Source organism: Indicator indicator, chromosome 5 (genome assembly GCF_027791375.1).
Source record: "Indicator indicator isolate 239-I01 chromosome 5, UM_Iind_1.1, whole genome shotgun sequence".
Taxonomy (NCBI): Eukaryota; Metazoa; Chordata; class Aves; order Piciformes; family Indicatoridae; genus Indicator; species Indicator indicator.
The window spans coordinates 36,013,794-36,031,306 of NC_072014.1; the positions used below are offsets into that span (position 1 = coordinate 36,013,794).

The 17,513-nt window shown below is 36.5% G+C and overlaps 1 protein-coding gene across 1 annotated transcript in view; it reads right to left on the reverse strand.

The window, feature by feature from the left end:
- The window catches only part of DARS1 (aspartyl-tRNA synthetase 1), a 40,033-nt gene that overhangs the window by 20,240 nt on the left and 2,280 nt on the right, over window positions 1-17,513 (reverse strand). Inside the window, exons 3-4 of the mRNA XM_054381083.1 lie at window positions 12,191-12,283; window positions 7,210-7,312 (exon numbers count right to left, since the gene is read on the reverse strand). Of these exons, the coding sequence (XP_054237058.1) occupies window positions 7,210-7,312; window positions 12,191-12,283 (196 nt within the window). The remainder of the gene's footprint in view (window positions 1-7,209; window positions 7,313-12,190; window positions 12,284-17,513) is intronic.

A 17,513-nucleotide genomic window follows, 5' to 3' on the forward strand; every position in this document is an offset into this window, starting at 1 on the left:
ACAACAAATTCAAGATGGGATGGAAGACCTGGGAGGGAAAGAATTGTGATTAAGCTTAGCGCTCACTCTTTCTTTCTGTGTGTATACATAAACTGACAAGTTGCATAGCTCTTTTTCTAGGCCAAATACACTCTTGTATGTGTCAGCTGATGCAATTATCTGGAAGATGTGTCTTAACCAGCAGAAAAACAAACTGAAAGGAAGTCCTAGATCTGGAGGGAAAAATCAAAACTGATTGATCTTGTTTAAACTACATGACTTGTTACTGAAAGATGCAAGATGCTTGTAAGTCATTCCTTTGCAATAGGGACATCTTAATTGCTCTCCACTAACAGTCACTAATAGCATATTAAAATGCCATATAACATCTTGAAAGTCTTCAAAAAACATGATATAAAGTGTGACTGCTATAAGCAAACAACAAAAGCCTCTAGAGTCATAGGTGAGAAAGTGATTTGTATGCGCATCACAATTCTCAAACCCTAATAGCATCAATGTAAGTAAGTTGCTAGTAATGAAAACCAGCAAATTTAAGTATTTTAGTTGATTACACAATTTCTTTGATGCTCATATTTTTAGGTGAAAGAACTCTTTAGCAGCTGCTCTAAAAGTTATATAGATCTTGGTGCTTCATATGCTTGACTTCCTTAACCATTAGATAATTCCACATACTGCACAAAATTTGTGAATAGTATGTTTTTCTGGTACATTTACACTTTAAAAGAGCTACAGTTGCTCAAATCAATGTAATGAACAAATGACTACATTTGTACAAAGCAGAGGTTGACAGTGGGCTTTAAATCAGAACTCATTTAGCTAAGGGTGAGCCTCCATTCATCTCCATTATTTAAGCAGAGACAACAAATTCAAGAAAGACAAGGAGAAATTACACTGAGTGCTTCAAGTACACAGTCCTACAAATGATTGTTTAAAAAGACTTTGGATGCAGGAGAGCATGATAATAAGAAACACACAGAAAACATATCATGTTAAAATAATATTAGGTGTAACTATAACTATAAATTCCCTTGGCTTTTCAAATAAATTAATATTTAGAAGAGTTTTACGTGTGCTAACTTCCCCACACACACAACTAAATCATTCTCCATTATTGTTCCTGATTCCTTTTTCATATCAACATTTTGGCAAATGCCCAGAAAATACTATAAATGACATGAATATCAGTGTCTTCATTGGAAAATGTCAGTTTTTAATCTGTTAAATAAAAGGCCTCTCACTAATAATTTCAAATAAAAATAATGCGTTTTAAACTTCTTGAAGCAAATTCTTTGCACTCTGAAAAAAAAGAAATAGTTAAGTGTAAATGTGTTGTATGATGGATTCATAATCAGATTACTGATCCCCTGGCTGAGAACTGGTGCTAGTGAAGTCCCTACAGCACTTTGATCTGAACATGCACAGAATTCAAGACATGCAAAATGGTAGCAGTTTAAAAATACAGGAAGAAACTGACTTTTACATCATTGTAACTGCAATATTGCTATGAAAACTTGCATAACAAAACTTTAAAACTCTGCACCTGTGATTAAATTGTACTTTTTCACTCTAAGCTAGAGCTGCAACTAAAGCTGTGTGTTTCTTGGTCTAAAACGCTGTAACATCTCTTAGTCATTACATTTGCCATAATTTGTCATAATATATTTAAACTCAGTTCCTATCAATGAAGACCTCTGTATCCAAATACACGTATAGTTGCCAGGGCACACAAAAGCATTACCAACGTTTCCATCGCATATGACCACCTTTGTATTAACAAACATTCACAACAATCTACTCTAAACTTTCATTTGATAGTTACAAATTAAGCTTTTGCTCATTCACACAATGTATCTAATCTGGCACGGAAGTAAAAACTCATGTTTTCCGTTCTGTTTGAACTACACTCAGCAAAAAGTAATGCTGGAAAAATCTGTAGTCCCTAACACACTGCATGGACTGTAAGCTACAGAAACCTAGAAGGTGTCTTTGTGATCCCAGCAAGTAATTTCAAGAATGTTACTAAAATGGTAACTTCAAGTTACAAAAAGAAACAAGATGCCTTAATTAAACACTGGTAACTTCAGTAAAGGGTAAGTTAACTACAGTAAAGAGTTCTCTGCCAACAGCAGCAGCAGCATTAAGTCATCTAGGTGATTTTTTTTTTATAAAATTCCCCTGGGTAATGAAAAAAACAAACAAAACAAAACAAAACAAGGTGAACAAGTAGCAGAAAAGCATGCCAAAGCTAGCACCATTTCCATTAAAGACAACAGTATTTATTTCTACCTGTAATGAATATTACAAAGGACTAGAAACTACATTAGGATGCACCAAAAAAAGACAGATGACATCTTTATACTGTTTAATCCTTAAAGAACCTATTTTAGTGATAGATTCATAAAGTCCAATGCTAAAAATTTCCTCTGCATAGCAAACTTCTTCTTTGTATGTAACATTCCTTCCAAAATCCCAAGACTATAATTACTAAAATGTCCACTAGATGCCTTATGTCCCTCTTAATTATCTGCATGCCTATTAGCCAAGACTTTCTCTTTTAACCACAGGATTGCATTATTGCAGTCTATATGACAACATCTTTCATCAACAACTTCGTGTTGCAAGCTGAACCCAATGTGGGCCTCCCTCAGTGAATCACAATCAACATTTTCTTGATCAGAAGTCTGAGGAATTGGAAGAAACTTGGTTATTTACAGACTTTAAACAGAAAATCTAAAAATATTAAATAATTGTCATAACCATAATAACCAATGTTCCTTTAACTAAATGTCATGTCAGTTAAAGCTGAAGGCAACAGTTTACTTTGAAAAAAATAATTCACTTGGTAAATTGTTGAAAGCATAAACATTTTATATTCAAGTCAATAGCAGCACCTGTAATACTGTCTGCACAAACACTGTCAGTATCCATTAAACCCTCTGAAAAGGAAGCTAACTGACAGTGAATACATGAATGCTAGGTAAACACCTATCCTTATTCTCTTCATTCTAAAAATGCAACAACGTTTCCTGTGCCGACATTCTGACATTAGGATGAATCTGTGTATCTTCTGGAGAAAAAAAAAAGAAACAAGAACACAAAAACCTATCTTCTTTAGCAAGATTAGCTACTACACATTTTTAATCATTTTCACTGAAAAAAATTTCACTTAATTTTCCTTCTCAATTCACCTAGCTTCACCATCTGTTCATCTTGTCACAACTTTGTATCTGCAAAGTAAAGAACCCTCCATTGGCAGCAAATCTTCTTGCATAGGTACCATCAGACTGGGATTTACTTACTACTTAAATTACTTTCTAATTTCTCTTGGATAGAATAGAGAGTTTTCTTTAGTCTCACAGGAAGGCAGATCTGCCTTACCACATATAATTTAATCTTGCAGCTTCACCATCAACCTTTTCCAATTTGACATATATTCAGACATAAAGACAGCAGAAGTGGACAAAATATCCCAGGAATAGTCTAATGACTGGCATATTTTCCGTCAATGGAATTTTATTCCTCCTTTTCAAAACTCAAGACACCTCATAGCATAGCAGGTAAGAGAGGTGCATGGGCTCCTGTTAAGTCAGTTATCTATCTGACCTTACATTTCTCATCACTTACTTTCCTACATAATAATCCTGAACAGACAAAAAATAATCGTGAACAGACAAAATCTGAACTAACGACCTCCAAGGTACAAATTTACTCTTAGAAGTATCAAACTGATTACTTTAAATGGACCCTGGTTACTGTATACTCCTAGCCTCTACTTCACCATTCCAATTTCTGTACCATCAGCAAACTTAACAGCTGTGATGTGACACTTCCAGATAATTGATTAAAAAATAAATAGAAAAGGATAATAAAAATATTTTTGCAATACCCAGCCGTTTTCCTGGTATCACAAATTTATCTAGATGATGAACTTGGGTATATTTTTCTACATTGTGAAAAAATTTCATACAGGTTTACCCATCTTTTCTTTTTTCATTTTAATCTCTTTTCTGTATTTTCATTCTCTAATCTGTAATAAAGAGCCCTCAAATTACTTCCTGAGAAAGGGCATATTGCTTGGGCAGCTAAATCAGAACCTGATAGCCACCCCTCCCAACTGCTTTACCATACCACGTGACTATGGTAGCATGGTAGCAGTGGGGGTAAAGGCTGAATGCTGACACAAAAAATGATAAAGAAAACCAAAACCAACCACATCCAACACTTTATGGACAAAAGCGGGTTGATAGATCACTAACTGCATCACTTGGCCTCTCTGCTGGCTGAAAGAGACAACTCTTTCTCTTAGACAGCACCTCTTGCAGGACTAGGCTTTTTTTTTTTCCCTGGTGAAAGGCAGTAAGAACTCCAGCTACCAATCCAGTATCTCAACTGGCTCTATTTTATTGGCTATGTACGTTCTCAAAGTTCACTTAAAAAATTTTCATAGTTAAAAGTCACAGAAATCTCTTTGTAAAACAAAGTTAAACAAGTATTTCAATATCTTTCTCTAAGAAGAACTTATATTCTGATAATAATGGAGACAATTACTATATGAATGTTGCTAGACCACAGAAGGTTATGAAAGTTCTTGGCTTCCATGTGCCAATATCTAAAAGAGGAACTGGTCTGTTTATTATTTATGAATATTTGTACAAAAAATGCTGATGATCGAGTCAATTCTTATTAAAAACCTGAGATGCAGAACTAGATGAATTACTCTGAAAAAGTTTTGCACCCAGTATCAAAATTAAGAAAGCAGCACATGAAAAATAAACTTTATGTGCTACCACTGAAAAAGATAAATTCTCTACATTTCAGTTAAAGCAAATTAAAGTTAAATGTTTTCTCCAATAAATGTGTATTTCCTCATTTAATGTCTAGGAAACAAGGGGAGGTGACAAAAAAGAGACACTGAGAAAGGCAGGAAAACAATATAGTTATTTTTAGACATCTAAGACCAGCTTTGTCTGCTACTAATGTCATCATTCCACAGCAGGTGAAGACTAGCAGGAAAGTGCCTGAAGACAAGGCACGTAGTCTTGCTGTGCTTCAGGTGTCACTGGCACACTGACCCCAAGTACATTTAGAAGTCAGGGAACAGCAGATGCCTCTGAAAGACAAGAGGCAGCTTACAATGGTAACATCAGACAAAACTGTAGAAGGAGATAAAACAGTGGAAAAAGGGACAGCATGGCAGGATATTAAAATAATAGGCTTGTTAGTGGGAAGGCATCACAAGAAGATGATTGCACTGATGGTGTTAAAATACCAAAAGCAAGCCCCCAAAAATAAACTCAGAAAGGCTACAGCAAAGAAAGTTCATTCAAAGAGCATGAAGATAAGCATGTGAGCACTTCAGAAGCACAAATAATGAGTAAACCATGCATACTATAAATTAGAGAGGCTGAAGTATCAGGATTTAGCTAGCAAATGCTATCATAAAAGGGAGAAGACTTAAAGTCAAAACTCAGTACAAACATCATGAGTCTGGCTACTCAGAGGAAATCAGATCTACCACATCAAGAAAAGTAGGGAGACGACAGGAAGTTGGAAAGAACCTAAAGATGAGGTTCTGACTAATTTAACAGTTCACTGCTGCCAGAAGAGAAAGCAGTTTTGCCCTCTACTCTTTCCAGATAGCCTTTTCCACCATTTCCCACTCACTGTTATCTCCGGACCTTCACGATCTAATTTAAATCACTAACCTGACAGAAAACTAACAGAATAAAAAGAAATATTAGTAAATGAATACAAAAAAGAAAGTCACAGAAGGCTTACAAGTGGCAGAGTCAGAACATGGAAGAAAAGACTAAGGACCAACTTCCCTCTCATGAGCTCCTAACGACTGAGCTCTGCCACTCATGAAATATAAGAAATTCAGTTATGGAGGAAAGGGCCATGAGGAAAACAGAAAAAAAGAGATGTTGGAGAGAACTGGAGAATAGGACAGTGTGCATCTGAACTCTAAGAGCTGTTTCACTGTTCTGCAGTGCAAATTTGTTGAGAGTAAAGGCAGACAGCTGGTAGGTTAGAGAGAGATGGACTGGGGAATGAGTAAATTATACACTTAATTCTTTTCAAAGATCCTAAGCACTGGAGAGAACAAACTATTTCATGAAGAAAGAGAACACTTCACTTTGGCTGATAAACACCTGTAAACAGCATGCTTCACATGGCACTGCCAACACTAAGCATCGCCAAACAGCAAACACTGCTGGTTCTGTTTTCCAGTTGCCTTGAATCTCACCAGCAGAAGCATTATCCTAACCTTCTTAACTTGGCTTCTGGAAGTCTACACTATAATGAATCCCTCCTCTCCCTCACATATTGAAGGTTGAAGGTTGTAGCACTTTTGCAGCTAATTAGTGGGGGCTCCTTTCCCAGGCATAAGAGTAGTGCCAAGAACTACAGAGAAGCAACTCAAGTGCCACATGTTAAACAGATTATTGCACTGAATTGATCCACATTTCTATTTGTGAACAAGAAGAAATATATGATTAAAAGCTCTCCTACAAAAACACCTTTGTCATGTAAACATGTTTAATAGTGGACAACCTGAAAGCACAATCTTGAGGCAAGTAGCATGAGAAGATTATTTTTTATCTTTAAGAACAAAGCAAATAACTGAATTTAAATTGCTTCAACAAACACTTGCTTAATTGGCAAGTCTAACTACTAGCCCACAAATAAGTATTTTTTAAAGTAACTTAAATCCCTTATTAAATGTCCTAGTGCCAAAAATAAGGTGTAAGTAAGACTAATTCAGTGCTCAGAAAATTCTCTTAATTTCTTAAACTCAGTAAGGCACTTGCAATATGAACTTCTTCACATCAGTTCTAGCTATAAAATGTATTACTACACTTTGCAGGAGAAAAACCCTGAGCATGTGCAGACACAACCACCTACAAAATGAAGTGTCCCACTAAGCTAAGCTTGCCAGACTTTTTGTTAGCCAGCTTGAAAGTAAATGTAGGTTGTCTATGGGGAAAGAATGCTGCTTCAGCAGTTCAGAATGAATTTCAAGCCTGTTCTCTATTTTATCTTTTGTCAGTGTAATGTATTCAAAGCAATAGTGAGCTGACAATTTAAATAACTACATTTTAAAACAAACGAAGCATTGATGTTAATGTGTGAAAATGGTCCCAACCCCTGGGAGTCCTGGTTCCCACCATTGTTTACTCTGACAACAGGATATAATTGCTTACTTACTTGGCAGCAAACTTTACCATCTGCTTGCTTGCATGCTGTCCCACAGCCACAAGAGCCTGGATATTAAACTGCTGCTGACGCAGGACTAAGAAACACTGCTTCCCTGAATACAAAGGAAAACAACACAGGTGTATTAAGGACAAGTTACTCGAGGTCTGTGTCAATGGGAAAAAATGCTTCACTAATATGAAGCTGAGCTTTTAAGGGAATGTGTGTGTGTGTCTCCCTCACCTCACCAGCCCCCACACCCAAAAGGCTACACCAAACTAGTCTGCTCTGCATGTGCACACAGAGCAAACACTGAGATAAATCAAGCAATTCTGCCTTATGTCTATAAACATGTAGAATGGACCTTTTCTAAAAATAACAATAAGCTTTTCAGGCCAAATTATATCTAGATAAAACAAAAAAATACAAATCACAACCTACTGTTTTTCAACTGCAAGAATAAAAGCATACTTTTCCTTGTTGATCTGCTCACAACTACTTCAAGTCTCCATCATTTTAAAAGTTTTTTCTTATCATCTCAAATTAAAGCTGTAGAGTTCACTTTACAAAACTGCTCTGGGAAATAGGCTGGATTTTGCACCACAGGGACTAAACCAACAATGTTCATTCTATAATACACCACACACATTCAGAATGAAGGGGAACAAAAAGAGTATTGATTCTGGTGAATGACAAGAACCTAAAGGACCCAAGTAAAACTTCCAGGAAGAGCAATTTATTCATGAACAACTTAGCAAAAAAGAAGTTGATAGGAATTAATAATAATTTACAAAGAACTTTGTTGACATTAAAAATGCATATTTCCAAGTCAAGAAATCTCTTTCTAATCTGTTTAGCTGACACACTCATTTCATATTTCTCTCACATCTCTACTAATAATTTACTCCTTAACTTAGACGTAAGGAAATATGGTGATTTTAAATGTTTCTTCCTTGCAGAGAGAAATTAACAACAAACACTTCATTGTGGTACCAGCATCTGATAAAATGCATCAATATAATTTTAATTACAAGTTCTGAATCATAACATGACAACATTTCTATTAAAATGGTGAGAATGGAAAGAAACCAGAAGCTTTGTTATAGATAGTTATTTCCCAGTAACTGTTGACTCAGCCTCTAAAACATCAAAATCAACAGGCATTAGAAGTCACTTTCAGTTTTTACTTGTAATTACGTAGATTACCATTCCTGACACATATGTGTAGATAATTTAAACAGTACCAGAAGATAAATGCTGAACATTTGACACACAATCTGATGGAAATAAAAGCAAACATACACCTCCTGATACAAAATATTATTAAAAAATAACACCATAATTATTGGAAGTAACGAATTCTTGTCCTATGATTGTGATTTCTGAAATGCAATCTTTTCAGAAAACAGAGTACAATTATTTCTTTATTCCAGAGGCTGCAATATCTAAGGAAAGAAGTTAATATGGTATGGATGTAAGCATTTCTTGCATGCAAACATTAAGCCATGGATTTAAATTTTAAAAATACAGGCTTCAGAAATTAAACAGAGTTCATTGGTATATATGCCTGTGTTTCAGATCCAGGAAGTCAACAAACAAAGCACAGTTTTTCCATAGGACATGATACACTCGGTTTCTTTGAATGAGCAAAGTGTATCTCAGTATTTCTTACTGACAATGTGGTCTGACACAGTGTATCCCAGAAAACAGTACTTGTCTCCCTGATTCCAGTCACTACTAATTTAGCAAACAATGACTGAAGTTTTGGCAATGGTATATGAGGTGTTCAAACAAAAAAAAAAAGCAGCTGAAGACAGCTACAATGTCACTCAACTAGTAAATATTTAAAGAGAAGACAGAGAAATATATGGCAGGACCTCCTGTCATGCTAACCAAAAGCAGAAGTTTGGCAGTTGTACTTAATCCCAACCAGTAGAAGTCTGATCAATATCTGCATCATAAAAGGATTCAGATTTTCTTGTCATGAGTAACAGTAGTTGTTTTCATGATGAAATAGGATGTTTTGTAAAACATAACCATTTCTAATCACGCGAAAGATAAGTGATCAAACAAAGCTCCCTGATAGGAATAGTTAGAATATCAATTACAAAGACTGTAGGAGGAAACAGAAGTTTTCCCCAAAGAGTGGAAGGCATGAAAAATAAAATATCAAAAAAACCCATAATCAAATTATTAGATGTCTTTCCAGATGAAGAGACAGGGAAAAAAAAAGGAATTATGGGATGTTCTCCATGTGTTGCACAATACTTACATCATATTCAATTGAAAAGTCTAAGACCAACATTCAACAGCAAACTAAGTTTCTATAAAACAAACCAATGTTGTGTCTCACAAAAATGCCTAAACAGATGAAAACTTTCAAAAGAAATTTGGTTTAAAATGTCTGACTCAGACTAATACAAGGAATTTTTACTCACTGAACAAATAAAAGAAGATGCCACACAGAGAAACCCATCAAAAGTAAGCACATAAAACCAAATGTGAATCTGTTTCCTTTCTTGAATGTAAGTGCTAAGACCTTATGAGAGAAAAGGATGTAAGGAACAAATTTCTATAAAGAATAAAAAAAATTTTGTCATATAAATTAATACATTGCTATTTACACATATCTGCCAGCAAAGAAAACTTTATATGGCTTACTACAAAATTTGGTCCAGTATGCAACTTGCTCTTGATGGTACTCTTATTTTGAGACATATTGTTTTGATGTTTTAGAAATCTTTGCATTCCTAAACCAAAACCAAGTTCAGGTCTAACATACTGCACAAGTCCCAGCTGCCTGGCAGAACCCCAAGTGGTTTCCCAACTGCTTTTTGATGATAAACATGATCAGTAGCTTCAAAATAGGCCAAAAATAGCATTTATTCAATCAATGATAAAAACCACAGGCCCCCAAGCACTTTAGTTTTAGTGTAACTCACAGAAATTCCCAACATCCCATTCTTCACACATCCTTCAGTTAATTTCCATCAGACTTCATGAGTGGCCTGCTATGTGAGACAGCTGGATTCTACAGTTGCTCACATTTTGTGGGTTTTTTGGTTTATTGGTCAGAAGAAGATGGGGTTAAATAAAGGATATATTGGTTATTTACGAGTCAAATTTGAGCCTCTGAGAAAAACTAACACTATTTATGTGTAAGATTTTCCTGTTTCCTGCAAGATACTAATTTTCATAATGGTAGGAATAGCACCACAATGTGTGCGGGAAAGGCTAATATTACTTTTCATTCTTAAACATTTACTTTTCTTTAAGATTCTTTCCCCCAGAGCTTAAATAAACAAGCATATGGCATTCCCTAGCAGCATCTCCTGAATGTCAGAATTGTTCTGTGTTGTCAGACCAAGAGGGAACAAGAAGCTCAATCAATAAATTGAGAACACTTCATGCCCACAATCAACGCCTTTAGCTTTCATTTTTCAGGTTGTGTTAAAGAGTTTTGAAAATAAGCACTGCTGCTTAGAAAAAAACAATGGTCTTTCCTGAGGTCAAAAGTGAAGGATAGCAAACAGCTTCTTGTAACACAGTAATGTCATGTTACATATATGTTACTCTGACTGAAGTAAATGCATATATCATGCAAGATATGGTATATAAATGCAAGACAGAGAAAAGTAATAGCAGCCATTGAATTTTACATTGTTTTAAATGTCTGCATAGACACCTGACTTTAATAAATTGTTGCCTGAAATCCTCCTACAATTGCAAAAGAAAAAGCCATAAGGATACTCCTGTTTGTATACTGATAGTAACAGTTAAGAGTGTCTCTTGCATGAACAACTTCAATTTATAGTGACCAAATCTTTCACAGCTTTTGGGGTCGACAATTTCTCTTTATAGGAAAGTGACTTCCCTTTAAGACCTCATGACAGAACTATTGAGGAAATCACAGAGGACTTCCTAAATTTGAAGTTTCTAATACAAAATCAAACCTGCATTATATCTATATATTTCCATGCAGTTCCTTATTTTAACTAACTGCAGTACAAACACTCATTACAATGGACACATTTTAAGAAAATGAAGCCTCAAAAAGACAAATGAACCTGGTAGCTGTGACAATATTTTGTACTGGATTTTCATCCCTAGTTTGCATTATTCCCAATTCAAAGAAAACTGTTAAGTTTCATTTGTGAAGATAATTTCTTTATGTTCTTTTTTTTTTTTTCCAACTCCTGGGAAGGCAAGGTATTTATCTCACTACAGAGCTGCCAAACATAACTGAAATCAGTACAACAGTTGTCAGCATCTGATGACAATTGAAAAGGCCAAAGCCTATTTAAGTTTGCATATGGCAAACTGATCTCCAGAGAGGACATCTGAGTTCAGGGAAGAAATATGGCTGTCAGACAGCCAAGTATGACAGCCCACACCACTGAGAACCTGTAAAAGGATTTTCCCTTTGTCTTGTTAAAATAAAGATGATGTTTCTTATTTTAAGTTCTAATTTATATAATCAGACACTGGTAATCAAAAGTAAAAATTCTCAAATTTTAACACAGATTTTTGTTTCCTGTTGAAGAAAAGGTCCTGTGAAATATTTTCATACGCAGTAGAATAAATATGGCCTGTCTGAAATCTGATAAGTTTCAAACAAAAGTATGCTTTACAGTAGAAGCTTATAACTGTTTTACCTCCCAACTGTTATCACCCAGAAGAGAATGACCACAATATTTTTAAAATTCCTCTTTACACATAAGCTAGCAATGATGGAACCAGAATTTATTTTTACTACATTGTACCAGTAATGCCCAATTTCTAATCAGCTGAAAACAAAATTTCCTTTTACCCTCTTGAGGCAAGATAAGTGAAAAAAAGAGAAAGTTAACAAGCCAAAATGAACACTGAGTAACCTGGTGGCAAAGTTTTCTTGTATGCAAGCCATAACTAAAGACTCATGAAGCCAAAATAAACATTCAGGTTATACTATCAATACAAAGAAATAAAAATCAAAACCCTGGAAACATCTCACCTTTAGCTCTGCTCGTATGAATTCTGCCACGAACCCAAACCACTTCATCAGCCTTCTCTGCTGTCAAATCTTTTATTCGAAACAAAACTCTATCTGAATTACAGAAAAAAAAAAAAACAAGAAAAAAATGCAATTTAAAACAGTTTGGGTTTTTTTGAAGCAAAACATTTTTAATTTTAAATTCCAAATATATTTTCCATCATTGCTAAAATTTAAAATCAATTCACAGTATAACAGATGTACTGAAAAAACACATTTGCTTTCTCAGGGAATGGTACTTTATTAAGTGGTTTTAAACCAGTTTAAGCTTATTGTTTGACTTAAACAGCAGGGTCAAACTGCACTAAACCAAAAGCAAGACTTACTGTAGTTCATGGATTGCAGAACCCAGCATGACTACACTGTTTTTGATAGGACTTCACTGTGCTGCACTGTACTACCTGCACTTATTAGTCTGAAACTCTGCTAGATAGGGGATGTCTGCCTTGCTCCACTGTGGGACACAAAAGGTGGTGTGGTGAACACAGCAAAACAACAGCTCAGAGGTGATGAGATTATTCTCTGTACCCATGTAAGGCAAGCAGGACCATAAAATATCTAAAATAGAGAAGGAAACCGTAAGTAAATGTGCATTAGAAATTAAAATATTTTATTAAATCATTGGCATTTTGGAGCAACAAGAGTAATAATGTGTAAAAACACTGACTTATTTTGAGTGTTGCTGACAACCTGATCAAGCACTACTATCATTGTAGGAGCCAGGATTCATCAGAAAGAACCCTTCAAACTCTATGTAGCTAAGAAAGCTAAACAGCAATAGGAATGCACGGTTTGGAAAGGACAGATTTTAGATGGTAAAAGAAAAAAGATTATAAAGGAAAATATTTTTAAGTAACTCAAATAAGAATTGTATACAACCATTATGAACTGCAACTATGCTGGGTGCATGCCATTATTCCTTGAGATGCCTTTCATTATTATAAATGAAGCTATTCCAGAAGGAATAACTGTATTGTTCTGTAGATTTTTTTGCCAAATATATTTTCACATGGCCTCAAAGATTTATTTTCTATAATATCTACAAATTGTTTAGAGGATATAGACAGCATTGCATAGATCCTCAACAGTTCTAAGAGCTACACTTAGAATCATAGAATCAGTCAGGGTTGGAAGGGACCACAAGGATCATCTAGTTCCAACCCCCCTGCCATGGGCAGGGACACCTCACACTAGATCAGGCTGGCCAGAGCCTCATCCAGCCTGGCCTTAAACACCTCCAGGGATGGGGCCTCAACCACCTCCCTGGACAACCCATTCCAGGCTCTCACCACTCTCATGGTGAAGAAATTCTTCCTCATGTCCAGTCTGAATCTCCCCACTTCCAGCTTCATTCCATTCCCCCTAGTCCTATCACTACCTGAGATCCTAAAAAGTCCCTTCCCAGCTTTCTTGTAGGCCTCCTTCAGATACTGGAAGGCCACAAGAAGGTCACCTTGGAGCCTTCTCTTCTCCAGACTGAACAGCCCCACTTACTAATTTATAGATTTTATGTAGTTAAAAACACTGCTTATGAGGCAAAAAAGATCTTCAAGGGGTTCAGTGATCCTTATGGGTCTCTTCCAATTCCAGATATTCTATCCATTCTATTTTGAAACACAAGCAAACACACTGTCTCTGCCTTTCATCACAGACTCCTTCCTTGTTTCAAAGTAACATTACATTTACTAAGACACTTCCACTCCAGACTTTTCCCGCCAGAACTCTTGCAGGTTGCCTACTCTTAGGTTACCATCTGCTGCTCTGGACTCCTTCCCTCTGTCTCTGAATACCAGTCACAGCTTGCCCTGCAAGCCTATTATTTTGCACAGGGAATTTTAAGGGGCTGAAACTTTTCATTAGCTTATGTTCAGGGTAATGTATTTTTTTTCTTCAGAGATACACATCAAAACCAGAACAGAATGAAACCATACAAAGAAATGTCATAGGAAGGTGACTTAAATATATCAATAATGTGTGTGCATGTGTGCACTGGGGAAGGAAGAGAGAAAGGGGATAAAGATGTTATCACTTGCCAGCAACTTCTGATATTTAAACTTTATCAGTATAGTACTATAGAAAATGTGCAACCAGTACAACCCACAAGCTTTATTATTTCTAAGCGTTTGATATTCAGACAGATAAAATTACCTCAGTTTACTTAAAGCTGCATTCTTAGAAACTTAAAACATTTTCCAGGCACAAGCATAAAGACAGAATGAGGTGTTAGCCTTTTTATGGATCCTTACAGCTTCAGGAACCATCTGCATTAGATATATTCAGAACAGCTGAGATTGGAAAGGATCTACCCCCTGCTCAAGCAGGGCTGCCTAGAAGCCAGCTGTCTGAGTTTTGACGGTTTTTTTAGTATCTCCATGGAGAGTCCACAATCTCGCAGAGCAACCTGTTCCAGCACTGGGTCACCCTCACAGTAAACAAAGTGTTTCCTGATGTTCAGAGGCAACCTGCTGTTTCTGCTTGCACCCATTGCCTCTGGTCCTGTCAATGAGCTCAGTGAAACGAGCTACATGTAGTCACTGCTATGTCACTTTGTTTCCCTCCTTCAACTTTTACCAAATCTCTCTTCCTCTCATTTCTAAAATGCCAGTAGTTGATGATATCTGTTTGTATAGTGTAAGCAATTGTTTGTCTTTGTCACTCATTATCTCTTGTCCAACAAACATCTTGTATGTAGCTCAAATCTTTCCTCTGTATTCTCACATATCATTTCATCTGGAATTCCTTTCAGTTCATTTCTATCTCTCCCATGATAAAAACAAAGCTTTGATCCCACCTTTGAGGTCTTCCCACCACACTTCAGACTACCACCTACTTGTTCTTTCACAAATGCAAGCTATACTTTCATTTTCTGTGCCACATAAACACTTATAACAATTAAATAATGCAAAGATAAAAGATGTTTTAAACCACGCTACAGTTGCAGTGAAGGTAACAAAGATTTGAAACAAAGTTCAAACAAAACACTCATCAAGTCTGAAATTACACTTCCAGCCCCAAATCAATATGCATGCTACCTCACCCTTGATGGAATTCTGAATCATCTTTAAGGGGAAACTATAGTTTTTCGATTCCTTCACATATAGCACTATCTCTTTTCAACACACTAAATATCTTTATCTTTCTCTCAGTACTCTAACCTCTCTAAAAATGGGGTTAAGGATACATATCCCAAAAGCTGTGTGGGTTATACAAGACAAAATTATTTTTCCACCCCTAGACCCCTATTCCCTGCCTGCCACATCGGTCTGCTTACTAAGTTCACTTATCTTGCATCATGGAGTTTTGAACAGTATGATCAATGTTTCTCCTGTCTCTGTGAGGTGCCAACATCTTTACAATGTTGGATACATTTGAGAAAGAGAAGTTTAAGAAAACCTGAAAACCAACAGCAAAATAAGATGAAAGCAGGTTCCAGGGAAGAGAGAGAAAAATAATAGGGCTGAAGGAAGAAAAAGAGAAAGGCAAATGGAGTTTTAACTAGCAATCATAGCCTCATCAGGCAGAAAGGACTTAAAAGACATGATGTAACAGGAAGTGAGAACATGAGACAGCCAGGTCAGCCAATATTAGCAGAAGACTGGAGTGGGCCAAGAATGCAGGCAAATGTGAAGCATCTATGCAACAACATTGTGAACATGTGAAAAGTTTTGTCTGCAGAGAAGAATCTATGACTACAGCAACCAAACAATAAGCCTGTCCCTCGGAAAGGAGAGTGACTTCTTCTGATCACTCTAGGCTTTTTAATTTCCCACATCCAGCCAAGTGTCTTCAGGACAGTGCAGCTACTGCAGCAAACCTAAAACCAGCAGTGCTGCAAGTGCCCAACTGAGCTGCTACCGACATCTGTGCTGTCTGTATTGTCTGTTAGCTCCAGCTACCAGATGGTATGTGGCTCTGCATATCATACAATTCATCAGAAATGGCACGTAACCACACAGATTTCAGAAATTAACAAAATCAATACTGTACAGGCAGATGGGAACACCCACATTTGTGCTTCCCCCCTGCCCCCAAGTAGTAGTTCCTCCAAGACACTCAATACAAACAGAATACTTTAGAGAAAAGCATATATGCACTACTGAGGCCAAGCGATGACTTCACTCTCCCATGAGTCTTTTCATAAGAGCCCTCCTGTCAGGAACCACTGAATCTTTAAATAAGAGGACATTAGTCTGAAGGAAGGGACTAGGATGATCTTGAACTTCTTTATTGCAGGTATTTGGGATTTTATTGTTACCTAATTTTGGTGGTCTGAATAAGCACTTTCTAAAACACACAACAGCAAGAGTGTTCTAGGTTGTATTTTAAGCCCATTGGAAAACCTACTCAACTTGTCCATACACTGGTTGAGATCTTTTTTCTTTCAAAATGACAATCAAGGGTCAAGGAGACAAAAGATCTAAACACAGCACTCAGCCTACATTTCCTGTAGCTTTTGCCATTTTCCTTCTCAACATACTCTTTTTTCCACAGTATTATTGAGTGTTTCCTCTGAATATGAGGCAGTTGGCAGGGTAGATTTTCTCCATGAAAACACGATTTGATCCATCATCTCAATCTGCCTGCTTGGGTACCCCACAGGGTTGTTTGTTATAGGTTGTGAAACCGGCAGAGGAAACAGCTTTCAGAAACCCTAGTGAGCCAAATGCCACTACAGAAGAATGCAGAGAGAGGAGATACAACGGGTCAATCTTTCAGCCTACAGTCAGCAGTGAAGGTTAACCAGTCAGATGATAACTTGGAGAAATGACCTTTTTCTGCATACTATACTTTTCTGGTCATGCATACCAATTTATGGATTGTTACATGGTTCCACATAACCATGTATGGATGTGTTCCTGCCCCTTCCAACAACTGATCCCTAACCAACTGCTTTCACTTTGCTAAGCTGGCTAAACAAGTTGTTAATAGCATGTTGAAATGGATCAGCAGAAGACCCAGCATCAGGAAGAGGGAGACCACAGCAGCCAGCAGTTGGGCTGGCTTACAATGTGTTCCCAACTTTCTTTTCCTTTCTTTGACAGTGAGTATGTATTTCATGCAATAATGACTGTTAATACAGTCCCTAGTGATTTTCTTGTCCCATTACATTCTTGACATAATGTTTCCCTTCCTTTGGTTTCAATCTATGATTTCTTTTGTGTCTTCTCCTCCTCTCTACATTCTGCATTTCCCTTCCTAAGGGAGGTCAACCAAAACAACCATTCAGAGGAGAAAAAAATGACGAGCACAGATGATGCTCCTTTTTTACATTTCACTACGAAGA